This window comes from Eutrigla gurnardus (assembly GCF_963514095.1).
Source record: "Eutrigla gurnardus genome assembly, chromosome: 11".
NCBI lineage: Eukaryota > Metazoa > Chordata > Actinopteri > Perciformes > Triglidae > Eutrigla > Eutrigla gurnardus.
The window spans coordinates 15,983,857-16,008,570 of record NC_139925.1 but is presented as its reverse complement, the minus strand read 5'-3'; the positions used below and the strand labels follow the sequence as shown (position 1 = coordinate 16,008,570).

Below are 24,714 nucleotides of genomic sequence, written 5' to 3'. Positions count from 1 at the left end.
TTTCTTTTTTTTTTAAGACGTTAGTTTAGGCGGCAGCCCTTTGTTGTTAAGGCGGCCGCCTTAACAGGAAAGCGCTGCGGGAAACCCTGGGTGTAACCATCAATATTGTGGCGAGTAGCGAAAAGTGAGCTATACCCAGCATGCCGTTCAGCGGTGTAATAGTTAATTGGGGTCTCCTTTCAATAGTGTGTACATAACACACTTTTAATAAGTGGGTCCCATTGATCTCAAGAGCTTGCTCTGGACCTCCTGGTTCCTCAGCATAACTCCTGCCAAGTTGATCATATGAACAGACAGACAGGGATTACAAGCAGAAAAATGACTATCCCAAATCTGAGCTGTAACTCTTGGCCTCCGGTATCAGTCTGCTGGGCTGCAGTTTCTCAATCCCCCCAACCCTGAGCCCAGCGTACCGTGAACACTCACATTTCCTCATGACTCCTCTGCAGCGACCACCTTCACCATCCTGACCCCCTGCAGCTCTTCTTACAGCCTTAACTTGTCACTGTTGTGAAACATCAAAACAAAGTAATCAAAAGGATTGTGAGGCTGTGGGCAACTGAGCTGAGGAAAGTGGAAGTGGCGTGATGTGGCGGCGGACCGGGGGAGTCATCAGGAGGCTTAGCAGCTCCGACATGTGACGAAGACGAAGTGAAGATGAAGAACATCACGGAAACAAGCAGCTGAGGCTTTCCTTTCAGCTGTTCACACACCATCATCCTCTCATCCTCCCTGCTGTTCAGGACATCCAGCTTTCTGATTCAATTTGTTAGACTTTATGCAATCAGACACATTCATTTAATAAAGATGGGACAACATTTGATATCTAACAAAGGTCAGACAGGCAAATTACATTTTACTTCATCCCTTGTACTGGTATGTTTGCAGGTTTTAACACAGTAACATGAAAACCTGCAACTGTCCATCTAATCCAAATCACTTTTTAAATCCACTTCACTCCTTTCAGGCAGTTGCTGGTATGAGGTCATTAGTTTAAAAAACTTGGACTATAATAATCATAATGTGTACGGCATTGTTGAAATCAACAGTTGTGATCATTTTTGTTTTTCTTTCAATAAATATTTTAACAGATTTAACTGCAACCTAAAAGCATGAAAGACCTTTCAAAAATATACATTAGTCCTCTCAGCCTGCTGACTGCAATCCTTCAAAGATCATGTCCACTAACCTTATTTGGACAGTGTGTTAAAGAGCAGCATAACTTGCACGCACCTTCTTCAGATATTTGAAAAATGTATTCCAATTCATGGTGCAGCCTCCCCTCCTTCCCAGTGGTTTACCCCCTGAACAGACACTCCCACCCCTCTAGCTTATTACTCCATCAAACAATGCTTCTTTCTTTCTCTAGCTCAACCTTTACTAGACCTGATGCGTTTGAATCACATTTATAAGTCTTATACATCGTTGACGTTGAAAATGTTCCTGTTTCCGTGTCAAGTGTCTGCATCCTCATAATAAAGTATAGAAGAATAACGTATGTTGTTCTGAAAATATAAAGTAGACTCAATGCTGACTCTCTTGGATTGTTGTGACGGAATACATTTGAAAACATCATTTTGGGCTGTCGGAATTTATAAGAGGAATTTCCACTATTTTCTGATATTTTTTAGACGAACGGTCACTTAGGTCACTTTAAACCTGATGGGTGATGTATTAAAGCATCCAAGCATGATTTAAAGCATACCGGATTTATCTTAGATCTGGGCTGAAGGTTTGTTACCTGGCTGACCTGCTGAACCCCGCTGGGTTGTCCTGCAGGAACAAAGCAACATATTGGACTTGGTGGGGGGCAGGGCAGGAAGGCGAAAACAACACCCAAAGTGCTGACACCACAGTATGTTTCACCAGATTCACACCTCAGGGCTTTTATTCCAACACACCTTCTGTCATTTAGAAGATATATATATATATATATATAATATTTTTTTTTTTTTTAAGAAATTACTTTGGCTCATATATGAAGCTGTAGTTTTCTCTATATAGCACCATATTTTCCTTAGTAAAGTCTATACCAGGCCAGCAATTATCAAGTATTTTCATTATTGATTAATCTGCTGGTAATTTTTTCTCTATTAATCTTGGTATTGGTCTGTAAAATGTCAGAATAGTGGGAAAAGTTATAATTGCCTGAATCCAATGTGATGTCTTCACATGTCATGTTTTGTCTGACCAACGGTTGAAAACACAAAAATATCAAGTATACAGTGATAATAATACAGTTAGAGAAACTAGAACCAGAAAAAGATTGTCAACTAAAACTGTAGACTATGAAAGTAGTTCTGTTAATGGACTAATCAAATAATCAACTAATCCTTGAAGTTGTAGTCTATAAACATCTAATACTTAAGAAGTCTGGTTTCTGCATCTGTACAACCATAAAGTGGAGCAGTGTAGCTCTGAATAACGCATAACAATTAACTTTAACTTTGGTGACAGAAAAAAAATGCCACAAAATGAAGCTAAATTCTGTTTTATTACATTTCAAGGATCCAAGGATTCAAACTATCCCCGACTCTGACCACCAGGCCACCACACCTCCTTTTTAAAACTGAAGTGATGAAAGAATTCCTCAATGTCTGAATTCCTGCCACCCGGCAGGAGACTCCCAGAGTCTCTGGAAAGAAAATATTGTTCTTATAAGCAGAAGTTAGACGTGTACATTTTCTGAGTTGAGCAAAGAGGTAAAAAATATAAAAGTAAATACTCAATTAAACACTACATGTTTATTTGGCATGTTTGAATGATTTTCTCATCCACATTTTGAACTCTTTCTGTGCTGCTGATGGTTTCTAATCCTGTTATGAAACCTCTAGTTGCTTTCACCACCCGACGTCACAGCTGCTTAAATTCCCTGTGAGTGTGTGCAGGATTTAACTACAGCTCCTTCAAGTGTTGAGATCATTTTTAAACAAGTGTTTCAGATATATCTGATGGTTTGTGATGTCCAAGGTCACATTCACTCCTGTAGTTTAATTGAACATATTTCTGTCCTTTTTCTGCTACAACATCTTAATAATAGTACTAGTTATGTTGCTGTTAGGAGACGTTCTTCCCCTCTAAACTAAATGCTTGATTGTTGTGATGGTGGGTTGTTCTGCTTGAGGCTGTTCAATCAATTTTTTTATGAGTTTTAGTCCAACACTGTCACTACTACACCTACTCATCAGCTCACACTCTTATCAATTAATTAAGCTTTTTTTCTCAATTAATCAACTATTCGTTTAATCAGGAAGACTTCCCGTAATCTATGTGACGTTTTGAAATTGCTTGTTTTATCTCTCCGTCCGAATAACACATATATTTTCTTTACTTTCATTTATGACAAAAACAAAACTGCAAATACATTTTCTGTCATACTTTCATACTTTGGTACCAGATCATAAAACGATGATTGCATTGTATTTGGTATTAAGGCGAGAGACACCCAAGGCACTGGTCAATTTTGAGATTTTGGGCTATTTTGCTTCCACAACATATCGTGTTCTGTTACATTTCTTGACAACAGCTGTAATTTTCCATGATGACAGGCCCCTGGTCCTCTCTGCTGCATAATTTTACCAGGTTGTATGGCTATTGAATGTAACATACTATGTAATGACACAATTTCCAAATTATTCTAGCACAAATTTCCATATTAGATTCTTTAAAAAATGTGTTTCATATCGACACGTATGTGCAATTGACGCCGGCCCATTAAATCGACCCACCGATAAATAAACACTATGCAAATTAGAACATATTTAATAAGATTATGCACCATTTGCATAAAACCTTTTGAAAAATATAAAAAAATAGTAGATAAAACATAATTGCCTTCATATACATTATTAGTTTAATTTGTTTTATTCTATCCACCTAAGAGGTCTCCACATAAAAAGATGACACATTCTTGAACTGGTGAAAGCTGGAAAAATTCAAATAAAATATTAAAGGAACATTTCACCCCAAAATAAAAAAAATATGTATTTTTCCTGTTACCCGTAGTGCTATTTATCAATCCAGATTGTTTTGGTGCGAGGTTCCAAGTTTTGGAAATATTGGTTATAAAGATGTCTGCCTCCTTGGCCCTAGGATTGTGGAGCTCAAATTGCCAAAAATACTTTTTGAAAAAACAAAAGCATGGAGTCTTTACAGATGTCATGACCCGGTTACTCAAGATAATCCACAGATCTTGTTTTGAGCAGTTTCATGTAGAAAGCTGCTGAGACATGTGCTCTCTCTGACACATGCAACATTATCTTTGGTCTTTTTTTTTTACCCTGTTTGTCGTCTTGACACAAACACGCACACATTTTATCCCTCAAAATCACTGTCACTTTAACACACACACACACACACACACACACACACACACACACACACACACACACACACACACACACACACACACACACACACAGTCCTCTTCATCACATGGCCCTCCAGATGGTTTCCTGAAGCAGATGGAGATGGTGATGGACTCAGTTTGACACACACACACACACACACACACACACACACACACACACACACTCTTTTCATGTCTTTACTCGTGTTTTCGAGTCTCTTTCTTACACACTTCTGCTTGTCCTCGGGTCATTTAAGTAGAACAGCTCTCTGATTTGCTGGCTGTAGTCTCAGGTCTGTGCTGACAGGTGATTGGCCGGTTGCTGTGCTGATGTAAACACGTCACATTGAGCCTTTTAGTGGAGTCAGAGCAGCTGCTGCAGCACTGACACACCATTAGAAGTTTATTCAGATTTTAAATCTTATACTCTGAACAGAGAGTCCAGTTTTCTCATTATAGTAGTTGTACTTAAAAAAGGATTTGGACTCCAGTTTTCAAAGATTGCTTTCATGATTTGGTCAACTGCTCCTCTGGCTTTAAATCCCACTGCAGAGTTGTGGACCGAAAGGGGTTTTTGCGGTAAAGTCTTTATTTCCTGCACTCTGTCTGCTGAGATTGTGGGATCACATCTTTGCAGGTAACTGCTGAATTCCTTTTTGGAGGGTACAGTGTACCAGGGATTGAAATCAATCTGTTTTGATCAAATCTTCAGTTTAATAACTGCTGAATGGCGACCTGACCAGGTGGTGTGTGTTTAGTATTTATTTGTGTTGTTTATCGTCACTGTCTCTGTCGTTCAGGTTCTGTGGCACCTCGATATTTTCAGACGTAGTTTCCGTCAGCTGTCGACTCATAAGTGTATGGAGGACTCGTGCATTTTCTGTGCTCTAAAGGTGAGAATCACTCTTACTGATGTTTTAAGCTGGTCTCGGATCAGCTTCCTGTTTCTAACACTTTGCATCTGTTTGTATCCTCTCGTTCCTCAGAGTATTTTCGCTCAGTTTCAGTACAGCAGTGATAGAGTTTTACCATCCGACGCTCTCCGCAGCGCACTCGCCAAAACCTTCCAGGACGAGCAGAGGTTTCAGCTCGGTATTATGGACGACGCTGCAGAATGCTTTGTAAGGAAACACACACTGCATGCACTATTCACTTATCACTGTAGAACATTCATTAATGGGATGTTTTGAGAGGAGTTTACTGTTGATGACCATTTCTGTTCTGCAGGAAAACATCCTGATGAGGATTCACTTCCACATCGCTGATGAGACGAAAGAAGACATCTGTACAGCCAGACACTGCATCCCCCACCAGAAGTTCGCCATGACGCTCTTTGAACAGGTGAGACTTAGGCATTATTTATGTGAACAGTCTTACAACTGGAACACATGACGCACTTTTAAACTATTTATTTAGATTTAAGGACAGGCTCACAGTTTTTCAAGCTTGTCTTAAAACAATAGTCAGGTGACTGAGACGGTTAAACTGTAAATTTAAAATGTTTAAATGTAAACAATTTCAGTGTGTATTAGTGTATCTATTTACTTCCACAAAACTATTTATTAATCTGTATCAATTTACCAGAATGTAAAGTTGTGTGTATTATACGCATATGAGCAACATGCATGGGAATGATTTACAGTATAATATTTTGAATATGTCTAAATTTTTCCCTGATTGTCTGAATACGTTGCTGTGTGGTGAATTGCACGCAACATGAACCACCGTGCAGCGCATGCAGGAACATTTGACTGTCACAGACTCTATGTTGGAGATTGATCAGGTGGTCACCGGTCATGGCCAATCAATTGGTGCATTACTATCCCTCCACTGCAGCTCTGCATGGGAACACTTTGGAAACAGAGGGATTTTATTTGATGAAAAGTCTGTTGCTGTAGAGCTTAGTGATTATTGTTTCCAGAAGTTTTCTGGTGAATGAATGACTTCTGAAACCACCAGTAAAATAAAAAATATAATGTCATATTATCTGGTGAGATGTATGTTCAACATCACTCTAGCTAAACTCTTGTCAAAATCGGTTAAATCGTATGGTTCCAGATGTAATGTTTACCTGTGTGTGTGTGTCAGTGTGTTTGCAGCAACTGTGGAGCTTCCTCAGACCCTCTACCCTTCATTCAGATGGTCCACTACATCTCCACCACCTCTCTGTGGTAAGTCTGTCTGTGTGCCTCTATAGCCCCTTTTACACTGCCTTTTCATTGCAGGAGTATCGCTCCTTTTTTCTGCACTTTCGTTATTGTAAATAGTACTCAGACGGAAAGTGGTGACAGAATGTTAAACCTCTGAGACAGCAACGGAGGTGAAACATTGTGATTGGAGCGAGCCGGGAAGCCGGAACAGAAGGTGCCGCTTGAAGATGTGTTACATGTGCGACTCGCCGCCGGAGGATTTAACAAGCTCAGAACGTTGATCTGAAGAAGAGAAAAAGCCAGTAGTTGCTCGTGTGAGGCTGCCGTTGTTTGGATCAACACGCTGCGAACGAAAGTTCTTTTTAAACGGTGTGATCGCCACATATCGAGGGCACTCACACACTGTCGCTAGGTTACACATAAGGGTCACCAAGGCAACCGACTAATCGCTCTCTCACCACACAGAGGTGATCTGGGTTTTTTATAATAGTTCTTGTATAGTTTCTCTTTTTAGTTGTATTACTATTTTATTGTTTATACTACTACTAATAATAATTATAAATAATTAATTCAATAATAATCTTATCTTATGATGTCTATGGCTTTTTTTCTGTAATTTGAATGTATTAAATACATACAAAACTATGACAATTGGAAAAAAGTCAGAAAGTTTCACATCTTCCCCTTCTCACCTTCGTCAGTAACCAGGCAGTGAAGATGTTGGAGTCGAGAGAGAAAGCGACTCCTGGCATGTTTGGGGAGCTTCTGCGAAACGCCAGCATGGGAGACCTGCGCAGCTGTCCCGTAAGACACTTATCATCACTAATGAATTGTCACTAATAAAATGATTACAGCGGCTCAGATGTAAACATTGATACTGTTTACTATCAATGTAAATTTTGTATTTGTTCTTTCTCCTCCTCTTCCTCAGAGTCAGTGTGGTCAGCAGCTCAGGATTGCTCGTGTCCTCCTCAACAGTCCAGAGATCATCACCATCGGTCTGGTTTGGGACTCTGAACACTCAGACCTCGCTGAAGACGTCATTCATACCCTGGGAACCTGCCTGCGTCTGGGGGATGTATGAAGTTTTTTATCGCTAACAAACCTCAGCCATCAGCATACAGTGGAAAAAATCAGTTTAGCTACTTCATTGAATCTTTTCCTGGTTGTCAGTTGTTTTACAGGGTGACAGAGGAGAAGGCTCGTCAGTCGGAGCTCTACTTGGTCGGCATGGTGTGCTACTATGGCAAACATTACTCCACCTTCTTCTTCCAGACAAAGATCCGACGATGGATGTACTTCGACGATGCCCACGTTAAAGAGGTATATTCAGTCATGGACAGATTCATGAGGAGTTATTGTTGGTAGGGCATACTGATATAAGCAATAAAAACACAGAAATAATAAATTAATTTATACTGTATGGGGCTGAAACACACTTTTGTTGTCATTATTGATTTATCTTATGGTTATTTTCTAAACCCTAATCTGGCTCAAAATAGTCAGTTACCTATCTCTCACACACACACACACACACACACACACACATATATATATATATATATATATATATATATATATATATATATATATATATATATATATATATATATATTTTATATATATATATATATATATATATATATATATATATATATATATATATATTTTATATATATATATATATATATATTTTTTTTTTAACTTTAACCATTTCCCCCTGCTTCCAGTCTTTATTCTAAGCTAGGCTAAACACCTCCTAATTCCAACTCTACTTTAAACAAACATGAGATTGATTTCCTGAATATCTCATTCTCAGAATAATAACTAGTGCATTCCCCAAGGTAAGAAGAGGAAATGACCTCATGTTGTAGTCGGTGATCGCTTTCTCTTCCTGTCCATCATCAAACCTTTCTCTTCCCTCCCTTCTTTACCTCATTCTGCTTTTTAACTTGACTTTTTTTTCTATTAAAGCTGTACTTGAATAACTTTGGTGGAATGAGATATCACATTCCCTCACTCCCTCACTCCCTCTCTGTCTCTCTCTCTCCCTCCCTCTCTCTCTCTCTCTCCTCTCTCTCTCTCTCTCTCTCTCTCTCTCTCTCTCTCTATCTCTCTTTACTGGTTGCAAAAACAAGGATATCCCTCTATTGTTGATCAGTCCAGCTGGACAGAACCGAGGGTGTGGTCAGAGCACACACACACCACAGCCGACACTTTTGCTCACACATCTCTTTCTTTCTCTTGCACACAAATTTTTCACACACACACACACACACACTGAACGGTACGCAGTTGACGGACAGGTCAGCGTTTTTGGATTTCGGGACGTCCCTTTAGACCCGATCAGATCTGGAGTTGAACAAGGACCTTTTTTTGGGAAAATGTAAGAAATGTTGAAATAGCAAGTGGGAAGCTTTGTGTCGCGCAAACAAAACAAACGGAAAGGAAGCAGGAAGACAGCGTTTTCTTTTCCAACACCCTGACGAAATTGCCTCCAAAATTTCTGCTGCCGTCACTGTTATACCTGCCGAGCGGGACGTCTTTACTTCAGCTGGTAAATTCACCAGTTACTTTTGTCACATCTGATCTGTAGGATGAGTATTGTTTGACTCTACCTAAGTTTACATGCCCTTTTGGGTACTTCAAATCCTTTATTTATTCTAATTTGTTACAAATGTTGCATGTTTTTGTGATACTTGAGGTAGAAAGCTTTTAGCACTAACCTGAAACTGAGCATGGGATGGTATGAAATGTTGATTACATACTACGGTACTAGGGGTGTAACGGTACACAGAAGTCCGGGTTTGGTTCATACTTAGTTTTAGGAGTCACGGTTCGGTATAGCCTAAAAGCAAACCAAATGCATATTGATAAGTTTCTTTTCAGTTTTCTGAAAGAAAAATTTAAGAATGACAAAAATATGCAACTACGAAGAAACGTACAGAACAAGTTAAAGTATAGCTTTTATTTATTCCGAATTTTTGACCACTACACCAGAAGTTTGTATATCTCAGTGTGGGGTTTTTGTCACATTGACTTTTGGAGTCATTGCCTGTCGTTTGTTTTTGTTTCCCTCCTCCAGATTGGTCCCAAGTGGAAGGACGTTGTGTCTCGCTGCATCAAGGGCCACTACCAGCCTCTGCTGCTGCTGTACGCCGACCCTCAGGGGACGCCAGTGACTGTTCAGGACCTGCCCTCGCGCTTTGACCTCCACCACCTCAACAAGGCCTGTTACGACAGCGAGGACTCTGGTAACTACAACACAGCTAGGAGTCGTAGTAGTAGCACAACAGCAAACATTCAGGTAACTAAACCAGAAACGGCAGTACTTGTTGTAGTCGTAGTAATGCTATGACAGACAAGACTGTGGCAACTAAAAGAAAGTAGTAATAGTGAGGACAGTTAGAAAAGTAGTTGTAGTAGTCGTGGTACTCATAGCAGTGATGTTCATGCGGCTCTGATATGTCGATTTGTGTTTGCATGTATACGAGCAAACCACTGACGCCCCAACTTCTTTACTAATCCCCCCCCCCCCCCGGCCAGGCCGTGAGCAGTCAATCTCCAGCGACACTCGCACTGATTCGTCGGCGGAGAGCTACTCGTACAGACAGCCCTCCCACTCGCACCATGAGTCCCTGGCCAGTCACTACTCCTCTGACTCCCAGGGAACAGTCATCTGCATCGAGCACTCCGACGGACCCCTACACGCCTCACTCTGCAGCCTGGATACCGTAGGTGGGTAGCTGGAGGGACCAAAAAGGAGTGTTGTCTGGGTGGAGTATAATAAAAAATGTAATAGCAGTGAGGTGAAGTAATGCCTCTAGTTAAGTGTTTGGAACAATCACAATATCGTATTGAGGAATGGATATATATATTTGTAAGGTAAAGAATACAAATCAGAAATAGTTTTATTATTGTTTGATTAATATGTTGATTGATAAATTAAATGTGAAATGAATTGTGAAAAATGTTCATCCCTTCCCTTCCTACCATCAGTCGTTGTCCTGCATGTTGTTAAACAATCACAGCTGGGTCTGCTCAGTCACAATTACAGCCAATCACGTTCTGCCATTGTGTTGCATGATGTGGCGACCATGTTGTAAACATCTGTTGCCATGCTTCTTGTTGCTAAGGCCACGTGACGGACAGTGAGCAGCACCAGTCTCTGAGGAAGGGAGGCGGGGCCTGTGATAGGCGGCGGAGCTCTAGTCGTCACCGGCGTTCTAAACCTGACGAAGCCTCATCGGCTGGTTACCACAGCGAGGGTAGGCAGAGGGGTTTGTGCCAATCAGGTTGGGGAACATAGGGCCTGTGCCCCCTAAATCAATCACAGGGCAGAGAGGAAACTACTGTTGAATAATAATAAACCAACACTGTATTTTAATGTTTGCTTTATTATGATAATGATATGTCTGCTTAAAATGAATTACTACACTAATATTTTTGATAAGAATCCCTTTAATTTGGCACATTTTATAGCTGAAAAACACGTCAACATGTTAGAAAAATAGCGTGTACAACAGCACTACTTAAAAATATGAAAATATATCCTGTTAAACTTTTTATCTCATGTACATCAGGGGGGCTCTAATGTTCACACATCGTGTTGAATGCTTTTTTGTGGGAAAAGAACGATTTCTTACCCGCTGGAGAACTTATGTTGCTGTTATCATTTTTTTTTTTTTTTAGTTGTCACTCATATTAAAACGTGTTCTCTCTTCCTTCATTCATTTCTAACCATCACTGTAATATAATCTTACGTTCCCCTTTTCTATTTTGTTTCTTTCTGACTAACCTACTTTGTCTCTATTTCCTCCTCATTTTATCCTTTCTGTCTTTTCTTTCCTTGCTACTCTCCCTCTCATCCAAATTTCCATCTTTTTCTTATTCCACTTTCCTGTCTGTTCCTCTTTTCTCCCCTCTCTTCTCTTTCTCCTCCCTCCTCTTACTCTTTTTCCTCTCTCTCCTCTTTCTTCCCCCCAGGAGAGACTTTAAAGGAGCAGCAGGTTCCTCGTCACCTCCCCAAACCTTCCTCCTCTTTCTCATCCTCGACCAGTCGCCTCCGAGACTTCAAGGAGACCATGAGCAACATCATCCACAGCCGACCCCTCTCCTCCTCTTCCTCCTCCTCTTTACCAGCTGCAGTCCTCTCCTCTGAAATCACGTCCTCCACCAACAACCACCACTACCCTGCCACCAATACAGCTCCATGTTCCACATCCAGTAAACCCCATGACTGGGAGGCTGAAAGCACCAGCAGCGAGTCCAAGTCCAGCTGCTCGGGGGAAGCAGGCTCAGGGAGGTACCGTCCTGCATGGAGGCCCTGCAGGGAGGTGCTTAACATCGACAGCATCTTCTCCCGCGAGAGGCGAAGGCAGGCAGGATACAGCCCACTCGGAGCCCCCCTGTCGGACGATTGTGGAGCTCCGGTCTCTGAGGGAGCAGATGCCTCTTTACCACCCCGGGAGGATGCTAGATCTGTCAGGCTAGGCTCCTCCTGGACTCCCACCATCACCTCAACCAGCCTCAGAAGAGGTAGAGATGGACCTGGAAGGGGAAGTGAAGCACGTGCAGATCTGCCTCCTCCTCCCCCTCCTCCTCCCAGGCTCATCCAGAGGATGGAGAGCGGATACGAGAGCAGCGAGAGGAACAGCAGCAGTCCGGTCAGCCTGGACCTAAACCTAGGAGACAGGTGAGCTGACAGAAGATCCAGATCCACTGCTGTTTGTCCCCTGATGTCATTAAGTATTCAGCATTTCTGATTCAAATCATATATTAACTGCATAGTTTCTGTCTGAGAGAAGTTGTTGTTCTGCCCTAACTAATCAGTAGAAAGCAAACATTTATATATCACTAAGTGCTCAACAGGATGAAGAGAAAGGGACATATCTGTCTAGTGGACATCATTTTCACAAGCTATGCTAGTGGTAACTAGGAGCATTTAACATAAAGGAATAGTTCACTCAAAAAGTATATCAATTGTATATTAGTCACCCCCCCTAGGCTGTCCAAACAAAAGACAGCATAAAAAGTTATAAAACATCCCAGAACTGAAAATGAGTCAGCTTTATAAAGCTGATACCCATCAATTAAAATACATATTGAACGGAACCAGCTGGTTAACTGTGACTGTAGCCAGATGCGGTTGACAGTTCTCAAAATATTGAAGACAAATATAACTGGGTGATACATGACTCTCTCTTTTTGTCTCTCTCTTTCTCGTCTTCAGGGATTGTGTTGTGAAGAAGCCTTCCTCCTCCTCTTCATCAGGACCTTCATGGAGGAATATCAGGTCGAAGAGCAGTGGATCTTTGCTGCAAGAGCTCAACTCTTCCAGCAGGGGGAGCCTCGGTACATATCCAACACATCTCAACATAATAAGTCTTTCTTTGCGGTCACATCACATCTAGCTTTTACTATGCATTCTCCTGACCTGCAATGTTGAACAATATTGCTTGCTTGAATCGAGCTGCACACACCTGTACTTAAGTAGAATCCTGCTTAACCAAGTTTAAACAGTTAGTCATGCTAACAGAACTATGGTCTTTCATTATTTTGCTGCTGCCCCCTCAAAGTATTGCTGGTTAAAGAAGCTACGGTTTGTTTTGCTCATCGTATTTGACAGTGTATTCTCTCCCTCAGAGAATTCAATGGAGCATGAGCAGTCACCATTAATGCCCCATTGGCCAACTCCAACTAACAAATCCTATGCAGAATATTGTATTTTAATTTGAATTAATTTTAACACGTCTTCTAGTTCAACCACTCAAACTGGAATCAGCTGACAAATATTGAATCTGGCGTGTGTTTGTGTGTGTGTGTGTGTGTGTGTGTGTGTGTGTGTTGAGCAGCACCCCCTGCAGGCCGCAGTGAGCTGGACGAGCTGCAGGAGGAGGTGCAGAGGAGAGCAAGGGAAGAGGAGCAGCAGCGCCAACAGGAGAAGGAGAAGGAGGTGGCGCTTGGCTTCAACCCACGACCCAGCAAGTACTTGGACCTGGACCAGCTGCAGATCCAGGGTACACACGCACAATATTTTCAATATCTAAGTGTTAACAATGCGTCATGGAACATGTGGTTGCATTGGGTTCATTGAAAGCAGAATAAACGCAAAGTAAAGTCAACGAGGCTTTGAAAATTCTTCGCCTGGTTGCAGTTACTGTTATGGTACATCTCTGGGATGAATGTCAATTTAATGTGCCCCAAAAGTCATGAAGTCAGCAGGTGTGTGTTGTGTTGGACAACAGGAATGTTCCTCATTGAGCAGCTGAAAGGGCTCGATTCAGCCGAAGCACAAAAGACAGAATGACCCATGCAGTAATAAAGCCTGTGTTTATACAGTATGTGTGTGCGCCCTGCCGGCTTCTCTTCACTCTATAACTGTATGTTGTTTGCTGTTTTGGAGATCTTTCATTTTATTGAGAGTGATTGCAAGTACTACTTCTCTGTCATCCTGCAGGTAAAGGTGACAGTTTCGAGAGGTGTGTCTCTGAGGCGGAGCTTCTGCTTGACCAGTCAGTGCGTCTGGAGCAGGCGGGAGAAGTTGCTGCTGCACTGTCGGCTGTCAACGAAGCTGTCTGTAAGCTCCTCCCACGACCCCCGTCTCCTACACTTTACGCATGCATCACCTGCCACACACACACACACACACACTCACGTTCAGTATCTCATCGCAAATAAACACACAAACATGAATGAGGTCACTGCACCCCCGCCCACCAACCCTCTGCTTTGTTGCTAATGGCAACCAGAGGCTGCACTGTGGCCTGCTGAGAACTGCTCGACATCAGCCAATAAAATTCCAATGTATTTGTGCATCACTGAGGATTGTACACACACACACACACACACACATACACGCACGCACACACGCGCACACACACACACACACACACAGAGCCTTGTCCAGCATCCACCAGTCTGTTGTTGTTGCTGCAGCACGACTGCTGTGTTTAGACATTAAAGGATAGATTGAAGAAATGCATCAAATATTTAAAATTGAAGGGAACAAAATATCAAAACGAGACGAGAGCAGACCAGTGAGACGAGTTTCAGATGATCTTAAAACCTCCTCTCCTCTAAATAAAAGCCCATCAGTGCAGCATCACTTTCCAGAAACTTGATGTAGGAAGTAATTCCAGTGTATCATGGCTCTTATTTTGTTAGTTTTATCATTTCTATCAGAAAAAATATCCTATTCAACAAGCTTACATCTGAGAGCACAAAGACCTCATTAACAAGAAGTCCAGTGAGCAGGAAGACAATCAGATAGGTTGGAAACAGAAATTCACCTGCACAGCTGAACAATTTGTTTGTTTTGGAAAATTATGGTACACCGATGTTTTTGGTTATAATTTAATGTTCTGTCCGAATATAATTTCACCATATTATCATTGAATACCAAACCTGAGTCATGCATACCATTCCCATCCAACACACATGGTCACATCACCATCATGTCAGCACTCTCATATTTTATTTTTCTGTCGGGCATATATTTGCTTTTTAAGATTTTTGCATGAAATCATCATAACAAGTTATTTTCTGCATCTTTCTTTTCTTTTGTTCCCCTTATTTATTCTTTCCTCTCTTTGTTTTGTTTCTTTCTGTTGTGTATTTTCTGTTGATATGTGACCCGGCTGCAGCCAAACTGCAGCTGGTGGCAGCTGAGAGCGGAGCTAGTAGTCACATTCGGCTGCAGCGCTGCATGAGGAGAGCCCGCAGCCTGCAGCAGCGCATGCAACTGCAGCAGCAAGACTCAGAGGCAGGCAGACAGCAGCCGCAGCAGGAGGGGCAGCAGCTACGGGAACAGCCCAGGTACCACCTGTAGCCAATTAGGAGTAGCGTTAACTCAACAACATTTTCCGTGTAAAATATAAAATACATTCTGTCTCTATCTTTTTGCTTATAATTGAAGGGGGGACTAAAGCTGTAATTGACAGCCAAAGTAATTGTGCAGCAGTGGTGATGCCTTTGCTGCGATGTGTGCCACTAAAAAGGAGCAGATACTACCACTGTTTCAACCTGAACCAGGAGAAAGCACAAGCAGCCCAAGCTGACCAGATCACTCACAGATCTGGTTGTCTCTGTGTGATCTGTAGCCCCAATTAGTAGTTATCTGTGGTATATTCATGCACAGCCACCAAAGCTATGCCCTAGTCTCTCATAACCCCCTTTTAAGAGTAATTCCATCATCAGTATTCAGTATTTTGTTTGTGTTCCAATATCTTCAAGTTGTGACTGTGATGAACACTGCAGCCTGTAGAGGGCACTCATAGGACTTTCGACTTGTGTAGTCGTGACAACTAGATCATTTGAGTGTGAGTCATGGCAAGAGATAGTTGACATTTTCCAGGGAACATCCTCTGAAAGACACACCCACACACATGCACACGGACACACAGGAGCTCTCCCATGACACCATCTGTTCTTTCTTTCTCTCTCTATCTCACCTCTCTCTCTCTTTCTCTCTCTCTCTCGCCTCTCTCTCTCTCTCTCTCTCTCTCTCTCTCTCTCTCTCTCTCTCTCTCTCTCTCTCTCTCTCTCTCTCTCTCTATGCAGTGAAAAGCCTCTCTCGCTCCAAATACTTTTGACTGAGAGACAGGGAGACCAATCAGCTCCCAGTCAAGACCAACAGGCCCCGCCTCTCTCTCCCTGCCTTGTTGAGCCCCTCCCTCCCAAAACCGCCTCCGGTACCGGGGCCCCTGCAGCTTCCCCCAGAGAGAACAGCAGGACCAGTGGCCCCTGCTCTCGCTTTGGGAAACCCCTCGCCGCCACCATGTCCCTCCCTGCCCTGTGCATGGACACCTTGGAGCAGAGCCCCCTGGGAGACATGGTTTCACCCCCTCCACCTAAGGAGGCGAAGCATCCTGCTCAGTGGACCAGAACGCCCCCCGTCTCCATCCAAGCACAGGCCCTGCCCCCGCCTAAGTCTTATTCCCGAACCCCATCACCTGTTGGCACTAACGACAGGAGTCAACTGATGATGGAGGAGGTTCCATATTACACCCAACATCCACAGACCATGCCCCCTACTGCTACCATCACAACCAAGCTAGCCCCGCCCCCATCCTCCTACCCAGCCAGGAACTGGTCCTGCTTACCACCTGATGTTGTCGATTCTCCCGTTGACTTGCCAATCAGCTCCACTCTTTACTCAACCCCAGACTCCCCTTCCAATGCACCCCCACTGCCGCCTGTGAGCTGGCCCGGTAGGACCTCCTCCCCACCCCCCAGTCAGGACTACAGAGCAGCTCTGCCTGTGGAGCGCTGGGCGGAAAACGTCAACAGATACTATGGCTCCCAGAATGCAACCGTAGGAGGAGTGGGAGTGCCCAATGAGGAGCTGTCGGAGCTGGACTCTCTGTACCAGGCAAGTCTGTTGGCTCCCAGCATGCAGCGGGGCAACCGTGGAGTCAGTCCTCAACCAACCAACAACAAATCAGGTATGAACTGAAGAAGTCCACGTTCAGCTCAAGTATACACAGTTAAATTTATAAAATAATGTGTGTGTGTGTGTGTGTGTGTGTGTGTGTAGGTGTGAGGAGAATGCTGGCAGGAACTGGACGGTCCAAAACACCAACGGCTGAGATCGAGAGATATGCCTACAGAACACCGGTTACCACTCCTAAGGTACACCAGCGTTGGTTGGGTCTGAAGACTGCATGTTAAAAAAGTAAAACAATAAAATGTGTGGCATCAGAAAGAAATGAGCTTTCAGGACCTCTGTGACCAGCTGCTTATCTCTGCTGCAGGCAGCGCTAGGCTATATTAACTGTCACCATATCGTTCTTTTTTGCACCCAGACATAACATGAGAGGGTGAAGCTAAGTACAACTGAAATAAGACATTTGTAGGCAACCAAAGAGGTTACAATTAACGTTCATGCATTGAACACACACTGTGAAAGGGTTAAACTTAATGACCTGTCAATAACAAGGGAGCCATGCCCTCAAGCATACCCTGTTTAACATCTCTTTTCGCCTTAATGGGCCCATAATTTACTAAATGAACACCATGTTGTATTGAAGAAGACCTTGAAACTAGTGATTGAGACCATAAACTCATGTTTTACAAGTGAGAAAGTAGGGTAATTTCCTCATAAACTTAGTTTTTCAACCAGAGGTGTCGCCCCCCCTGCTGGTTATTAGAAATAATGCAAGTTTAAGGCACTTCCACTTTGGCTTCACTTTTCAGACCCCGAGGTTAACACCACCACAATATCCAGTTGAACTGTTAGTGGTTGATTTGCATTGCGGATAACGTAAGCACGTAAGAATGATGGAATGGGGTTTTATTGTATGGGTTTTTATGGCATTTCTTTTTTCTTTACAAACAAATTGAACGCTTGATACCAGGAGGGAACCAAAAAAAAAAAAAAGTTAAAAATTGTATTCCCTTCTGCCCTCTTACCTCTGTGTAGCCGCCGTCAGGTGAAGACGAGAGCTACAGTGCAGCAAACCTGCGACGCATCGCCCGCAGCCTGAGTGGAACCGTTATCGGCTCGCAACCCCAAAACCTCAGCCCCTCCCACAGCAGCGTAAGCAAACACACACACACAGTCGATTGGTTTTCATTTAACCAAGTTGTACACCTGCCCCTAGTTTGGAGAAGCAGACAGGAGTAGCTGCACAGGTTTCTATAGCAGTAGCCTGTGTTTTTCTACACAACCTATTTCTTTCAGAGGGCCTCTTCTCTGTTGCCGCTGGCGTTCAGCCCTCAGGAATCGCCTCAGGCCAGCACATTAAACTTTGATTACTGATTTAGTTTTCCATTAAGCTTTTAACCTTGGCACTCGCTGCAAGGCGAAGCCGGTTTTATCTGAACCAAGATCTGAGGCTTGACTTCAGATATCACACTGTCAAATCCTCCACCTGTGGGAGGAACCCTGATGTCTCACTTCAGCCATACCATTTCATTCCCCACTGTTGGAGGGCCGATTGAGTCTGTTATACACCCACTGAAACATTCAAAAACAAGGTAATCCCTGACCTGCAAGCAGTGAGCCTCATATATGATTCAACCACTGACATGAAGAAACATCAGCTCTGCTCAAGAATTATTATTATTATTATTATTATTATTATTATTATTTTTGCCTGTTTCTTTACTGCAGTTTTTTGAAGCTTGAAGGTGAAAAGAAATAAACCCCTCACTTATCACAATTTACTCCTGACGGTTCTAAGAAGGTATAAATAATTCTTAAATCGGGACTGCAGACAGTAATGTTTCTCTATGTGACTGCTGGCTATCAGGAGACGTTCTACACCTCTAAACTAACAGTAGGAGTGTTGTGACAGTAGATTTTGTTTCTGCAGGAACCTTGCGTTGTCAACTTCTACAACGGCTACATGTTTATATTGTACTGCACATATTGTTTTTCTTTTATTTGCTTTTTTTTCTCTTCTATATTAAAAAAAAATATATATATATATATATATATATATATATATATATATATATATATATATATATATATATATATATATATATAATTGCCAAGTAACAGACTAATCTGCCAACCAACATGTAGATGATGGTGATATTTAAAATAAAAACATACAATACAATACTAAATATAAATAGGTTCCTCAGAAGTTGCCGGAGATTGGATATACAGTATACTGTATATTGGCCATGCATTCATCATTAATCACCCCCCCACATGTTCACCATATCAACTGAAAGGTGATCATATGTTGATTTCGTGTGTACTGCTTATTTCTGCTGAAAACAAAGTGGAATAATCAGTTGGAAGAAATCATCTCCACCTTTTTTCATTTCTAGAATGAATAAACTTGCATCTTTAAGGATGCAAGGTGTCTGGATCTTAAGTTTTCCTTCCATCATGTTAACTTGTTTTCATTTTTTTTACCCCCTCCTTATTTTTGATTCTTTGATTCCCCACCATCTTTTTTCACCTCCTCTCCATCCTTTCGATATATTTTCACTTCTCATTCTATGCATCTCTTTTTCTTTTCCTCTTAAATGTCCTGTCCTGGTCCTGCGTTTGCTTCATTATCCTCCTCTTCATCATCATTTTGTACCCTTTTTCCATCTCTTTTCTTGCCTAATTTTCTTCCTCTTGTTTGCATCCTTTTACTCCTTTCTGTTCCTCCGCCATCTTTCTCCATCATACTCCTCATTATCCTATCCCATTATTACCCTCCTGATTTCATCCTTATTATTTTCTTTTCCCATTCTTTATTCTACCTCCATATTTGTCTTTTATCATCTATTTTCTTTCTCCTCTTTTTCCCCTTTCCGCTTTACCCTAAAGGACGCTTCTGTGTCCAGGCCCCCCCTCAGACACTCCTCCTCTTCCTCCTCCCTCCCTCGTCGCCCCAGCACCTCCTTCCTGCACATCCCCTCCTCCTTCACTACAGATCACTCCTACCACCACCACCACCTCCCACAACACCTCCAACCCCGACACCACGGCCCTTCAGCTCCTGCACTTCCTCCACAGCACGCTCCCTTGCAGACATCACAGTCTCCAAGCCTCTCGTCCTGGGGACACTCAGGTAACATAATGGCCCTTCACCTCCACCCTCCACCAAAACCACATCAATCACCAACTAATAGGGTCCCAAAGGTCTGTAGCATTAAAACATTTGGTCTTTTTATCAGTTTGGTTATTTATTTTATTTTCTCTGCATCATAATGTGAAGTTTTAAAATTACATATCTAATGTGAAAAAAAATATATTTAGTGATTTAGTGAAATAGTTTATTATTTATCCTGCATAACTTTATGCCTGGCGGTGTGGAGAAGACTTTCATTAGGGAAGATATTTTCCGAATAATTGCTCACATAGTTCCCTGGAACTAAACTGCTGAATTAGTTTAGCTTAGAAGCAGTCTTCAGAAGTTGAATGTCCTTGAAAGCTCTATTTTAAATAGAGTTGGCTCAAAATGCAATTTCTATCTACACATGGATGCTATGTAGTGGTGGTGGTGATGGTTCAGACTGAGCTGAAGTTTAACAAGCATCAGGACATGTCGTTTTTTAGTTGTTCCTGATTCTTCGAGGATGGACTGTGGGACAGTTTTATTTACAGATTTTCTGCAATGCGTAGTAATGTTTTAATTTCCTCTTCCTCCTCCTCCTCCTCCTCAGGAGCTGGACCAAACCTCCAGCAGCAGTTTCTGGTTGTGTCTGACAGGCACCCGGCTGTCTCAGGTCAAAGCCTCCACAGCGTCGCGATGAGTTACGGTACTCTGCCCCGAGCTCCTCGCAGAGTGCCTGCTGCCTCCTCCTCCACCGCCTCCCTCCCCAGACCCAGAGCCAGTTCCGGTCCTGCCCCCCCACTGTCAGGTTCACAGAGTCACTACGCCACTCTGTCCCACCCTCGCCGCCCTGCCAACAACACCACTAACGGTCACTACCAGCAACCACTGCTGCCCAGTAAAGTCAACAGGCCCACATGCTACACTCCACACCATGTTAGGGTGCCAGGCGAGGCCCCCACCCAACCACTCCGCCTGGACGTGCCCCCTGAGACAGACTGGCGCCGTGACGCCGACTACAGGACTGTCAGCTCCTCCTGGGACCCCCGCACCTCCCGCCACCACCAGCCCCTCCAGAGAACCAACTACCACCACCCGCCCCTGCCTCGGCCCCGCAGGGACCCCCAGCTCTGCTCCCTCTGCCAGCAGCTTCCTGCTGAGCCGTCACTGCCCTACTGCGCGTCCTGTGGTGCTTACGTGGCTCGGTTCCGCCCAGTGAGCTGATCCAGCTCGAGGCTCATGTCTAGGCTTGCCCTCCTGCAGAGAACACAGTCTGATGAATCCTGTCTCATCCATCAAGATAACTTTTCTTTTTTTTGTATTTAAAATGTGCCAACATTTCTTTAAATCCAATTGCATCATTTGGAGAAACAAACAAGATTGTCTTGCAGAAAGCTGCCACTTTAAGAACCTTTCTCCAACATTCTCCAGTGTAGTTTCTTCTCTATTGCATCGGTTTCCCCGTGACAAGCAGCTACTTCGCACCGCACCTCTGCCATAACACTTCACATTTTGTCCTCATTCTGGACGCCCACCACAAGGCCACAAAGTGAACGATGCCACACAGACGGATCTCCTACATACAGTCTATGAATGTCTGCTGGATTTAAGCACATATTAGATTTTGAATCAAGAAAGGCGTCTTGATACATACCAGGACTATAAGAACTACTCTGGCAGATGATGATGAACAGAACTGAAATCAAAGCAGTGTGATCATGGAAACACTGCGGCTGTCTGTTAAAACTGACGAAGTTTGATCAAAATATGAGAAAAAGTTATTATTTGTCATTTGCTGGGAGTCATAATAAACATAGACATGTTTATTAAGTGGTAAGAAAAGGAACATAAGAGCAGTAAAGTTGTATAACTTTAAAAAGAATGGTTTAATTCAACTGAAAATTTGAGTAATTGAAAAATTGCTTTAGGATATTTTTAAACGTACCAAAACATTTCATGGTTCCAGGTTCTCACATGTGAGGGTTTGCTGATTCTTTGGTCTTTTAATGATAAAAATATGAATATCTTTGTGTTGCAGACACAAAACATCTGAAGATATCTCCTTGCGTTTAAGGGTATTATGATCATCAATGTTCTTTTTTTCTCATATTTTCTAAACAGAAACGATTGATTTGATAAATTGAGAGAATAATGGACCAACTTATTGATAATGAAAATAATTTGTTGATGCCGTAATGTGCTTTTTCCATCAGCAGCTGCAATAATTTAGATAAACTTTTTGACCGTTATGGCTTCTTTATTTTGTTCTCTTGTTCTTTTGATTGGACTGTAGTCTCCATTATACAAAATCTCTATTTGAAATAATACCCATTATCATTTATTTATTTATTTTGTCTTTAACTTAATACTTACTAACTCATAACATAGTGACTATAAAACCTGCAAAACACACTCTTTCGGGATCAGCTGTGGATCTCATTTCAGTTTATGTTTCAAATGTCGCAAAAAAAAAGCATGTTGTGGATGTGGCAATATTAAAAAAAAAAATAACTGCATTCATCATAATTTCTATAAAACAAAATCATAATGAATGCTTCAGAAGAAATAATTCCCAACGTTCACTTCGACAAAGAAAAGGAAAAACCAAATGTTATTACTTTCCCAATTAATCTGTTAATGGTTTACATTATAAAACATCAGAAAAGGATGATTAAATGTCTGTTTAAATCACAAAGATATTCAGTTTACAGGACAGTGAAACTAGCGAACGTTCACATGAGTGAAGCTGGAACTACAATCATTCTTTGACATTTCTATGTTATAAATTGACTAAAAATAATGAAGCATTTATCAGAATTGCTGATGATGACTTTTGATGATTTATGTTGATGAAGTTGGACATAATCAAGGAATAATTTCAGCTGTAACACCAGGTAGGAAGAGGAGAAAAGCTGTTTAAGATACTCCAGGTGGCGATTGATGTGTGATTGGTCTGATCTTGAATGCAATTGAACAGATGTCAGGTTTCAAATGAAGGACACTGACACATGACAGGAAGTAGAAAAGCTGCTTCTTTTCTGCCATTGTGTCTAAATATATAAATCTACTCAGCTTATTACTCTATTTATTTTTGTAGGCTTGTCAGACTGAGTTGTGCATAGATGAAACTATTCTACCTGAATATACTCTCCTAATATAGTCTAATTTTCTAAAGGTAGTTAGTCGCCTTGTTTGGGATGTGGCGCCTTATACTGCACACTAGGCTGTTAGAGATTAATATCTAAAGCTTTTATTTTGACAGCTAATATTTAGCATGATGTTTTATTATAGCCTCGAGAGACTTTGGTGTACATTTATTGTAACAATGATATATGCAGATCTTTTTAGCACAGTGACTTGCATTTAACTCTAATTTAGTGCACTTCAGAAGTGTTGATGATAGATTTCGTTCATGTGCTTGTTGCTGGTTTGTGTTGACTCGTCTCCCATTGTTCTGGGAGACGCTCCACGTAACATTTATGAGCTTGTTTTTGTACTCGGACGACATTAGACAGATTTAATAGATGGACAAAAGAACAACTTAAAAATGCTGTTTGAATAACTTCTGAAGGGCTGATTTGTCCTACTGCCAAGAGTGGCTGACCCCGCCCATCTGGGTCTCCAGGTGAGCTAAAACAAACAATACCCCGTCTGGTCTAAAGTCAACATTCCGCCTCAAATCCTTTCACCTGCAATTATTCTGAAGAACAAGAATAATTATAATTTTTTAAAATTCACTTTAATAACTAAAATGCTAACTATTAATTGATTTTTAAGTCCTGATTTATTGATTCAGCCACAATGTCGCTCCATCTTATATGCTGTTTGTCCTCATAATAATAGTAATGACCTTATTTTTTCATATCAAAGTTGATGGGGTTCTTTGGGCTTTTTGCTTCGCCAGATTTTATTTTGTTGTTGATTTTTGGTATATTTTTGATGCTTATTTTTCTACACTGTAGACTTGACAGAGATATGATGATTAAAATGTTTAAAAGAAAAATGTCAGCGTCTATTGGGATTTTTTATTTATTTTAAATAACCTATCTAGTGATCTTACAAAAAAATAAATACATAAATTGTATTTTTTTTTAGGGATGACCGATATTATCGGCAAGGTATCGGCCGATATTGACGTTAAAATGTATTATCGGATATTGGATAACATGCTGATATATTAAAACGATAAATAAAGACTGCTGCTTCCTTGATTAATTCAGATAAAATGCCTGAGGGCGCGAGGATTGCGTGTGCAGCGCGACGTGACACTTCACCTACTTCAACTTGCAACAGAGCGAGGGAGAAGTTCAAAATGTCAGTGGTGTGGAAGTTTTTTAAGGTGCCGGAAACGGATAGCAAGGTTTGTATTTGCAATGATTGTTCAGCGTTGGTGATGTGAGGAGGAGCCAAGACACATTCTTTTAACACCACAAACTTGATTATCCATTTGAAGAACCGTCATCCGAAATGTTACGAGTTTGTATATATTTGTATGTGTATATATCGGTATCGATATCTGTTATCGGCCAAATGAGTTGTTAAATATCAGCATATCAGATATCCGCAAAAAATCCAAAATCGTCCATCCCTAATTTTTTTTTTTTATAAATAATGGTCTCGAACATCAAGCAGGCTTTAATTCTTTTCTGATATCATGAAAGAAAATGGAAAATCTACAATTCTGTCGCAACTGGGTCAAATACATCTG

At 41.7% G+C, this 24,714-nt stretch overlaps 1 protein-coding gene across 3 annotated transcripts in view; it reads left to right on the top strand.

Annotated features, from left to right (window-relative positions):
* The window catches only part of usp54a (ubiquitin specific peptidase 54a), a 28,039-nt gene extending 3,632 nt beyond the window's left edge, over positions 1-24,407 (top strand). Inside the window, exons 2-21 of one of the 3 annotated variants that reach the window (XM_084020997.1) lie at positions 5,149-5,241; positions 5,335-5,469; positions 5,576-5,689; positions 6,437-6,519; positions 7,200-7,302; positions 7,430-7,576; positions 7,672-7,821; positions 9,584-9,752; positions 10,045-10,236; positions 10,635-10,766; positions 11,485-12,193; positions 12,731-12,852; positions 13,353-13,517; positions 13,958-14,077; positions 15,144-15,315; positions 16,060-16,943; positions 17,036-17,130; positions 17,921-18,037; positions 19,778-20,021; positions 20,617-24,401. In XM_084020997.1, the coding sequence (XP_083877123.1) occupies positions 5,149-5,241; positions 5,335-5,469; positions 5,576-5,689; positions 6,437-6,519; positions 7,200-7,302; positions 7,430-7,576; positions 7,672-7,821; positions 9,584-9,752; positions 10,045-10,236; positions 10,635-10,766; positions 11,485-12,193; positions 12,731-12,852; positions 13,353-13,517; positions 13,958-14,077; positions 15,144-15,315; positions 16,060-16,943; positions 17,036-17,130; positions 17,921-18,037; positions 19,778-20,021; positions 20,617-21,230 (4,560 nt within the window). In that variant the 3' untranslated portion in view covers positions 21,231-24,401. Of the gene's footprint in view, positions 1-5,148; positions 5,242-5,334; positions 5,470-5,575; positions 5,690-6,436; positions 6,520-7,199; positions 7,303-7,429; positions 7,577-7,671; positions 7,822-9,583; positions 9,753-10,044; positions 10,237-10,634; positions 10,767-11,484; positions 12,194-12,730; positions 12,853-13,352; positions 13,518-13,957; positions 14,078-15,143; positions 15,316-16,059; positions 16,944-17,035; positions 17,131-17,920; positions 18,038-19,777; positions 20,022-20,616 lie in introns of all 3 variants that reach the window. The other 2 variants (XM_084020998.1, XM_084020999.1) reach the window with 2 other exon arrangements.
* The last annotated feature ends 307 nt before the right edge of the window (positions 24,408-24,714 follow it).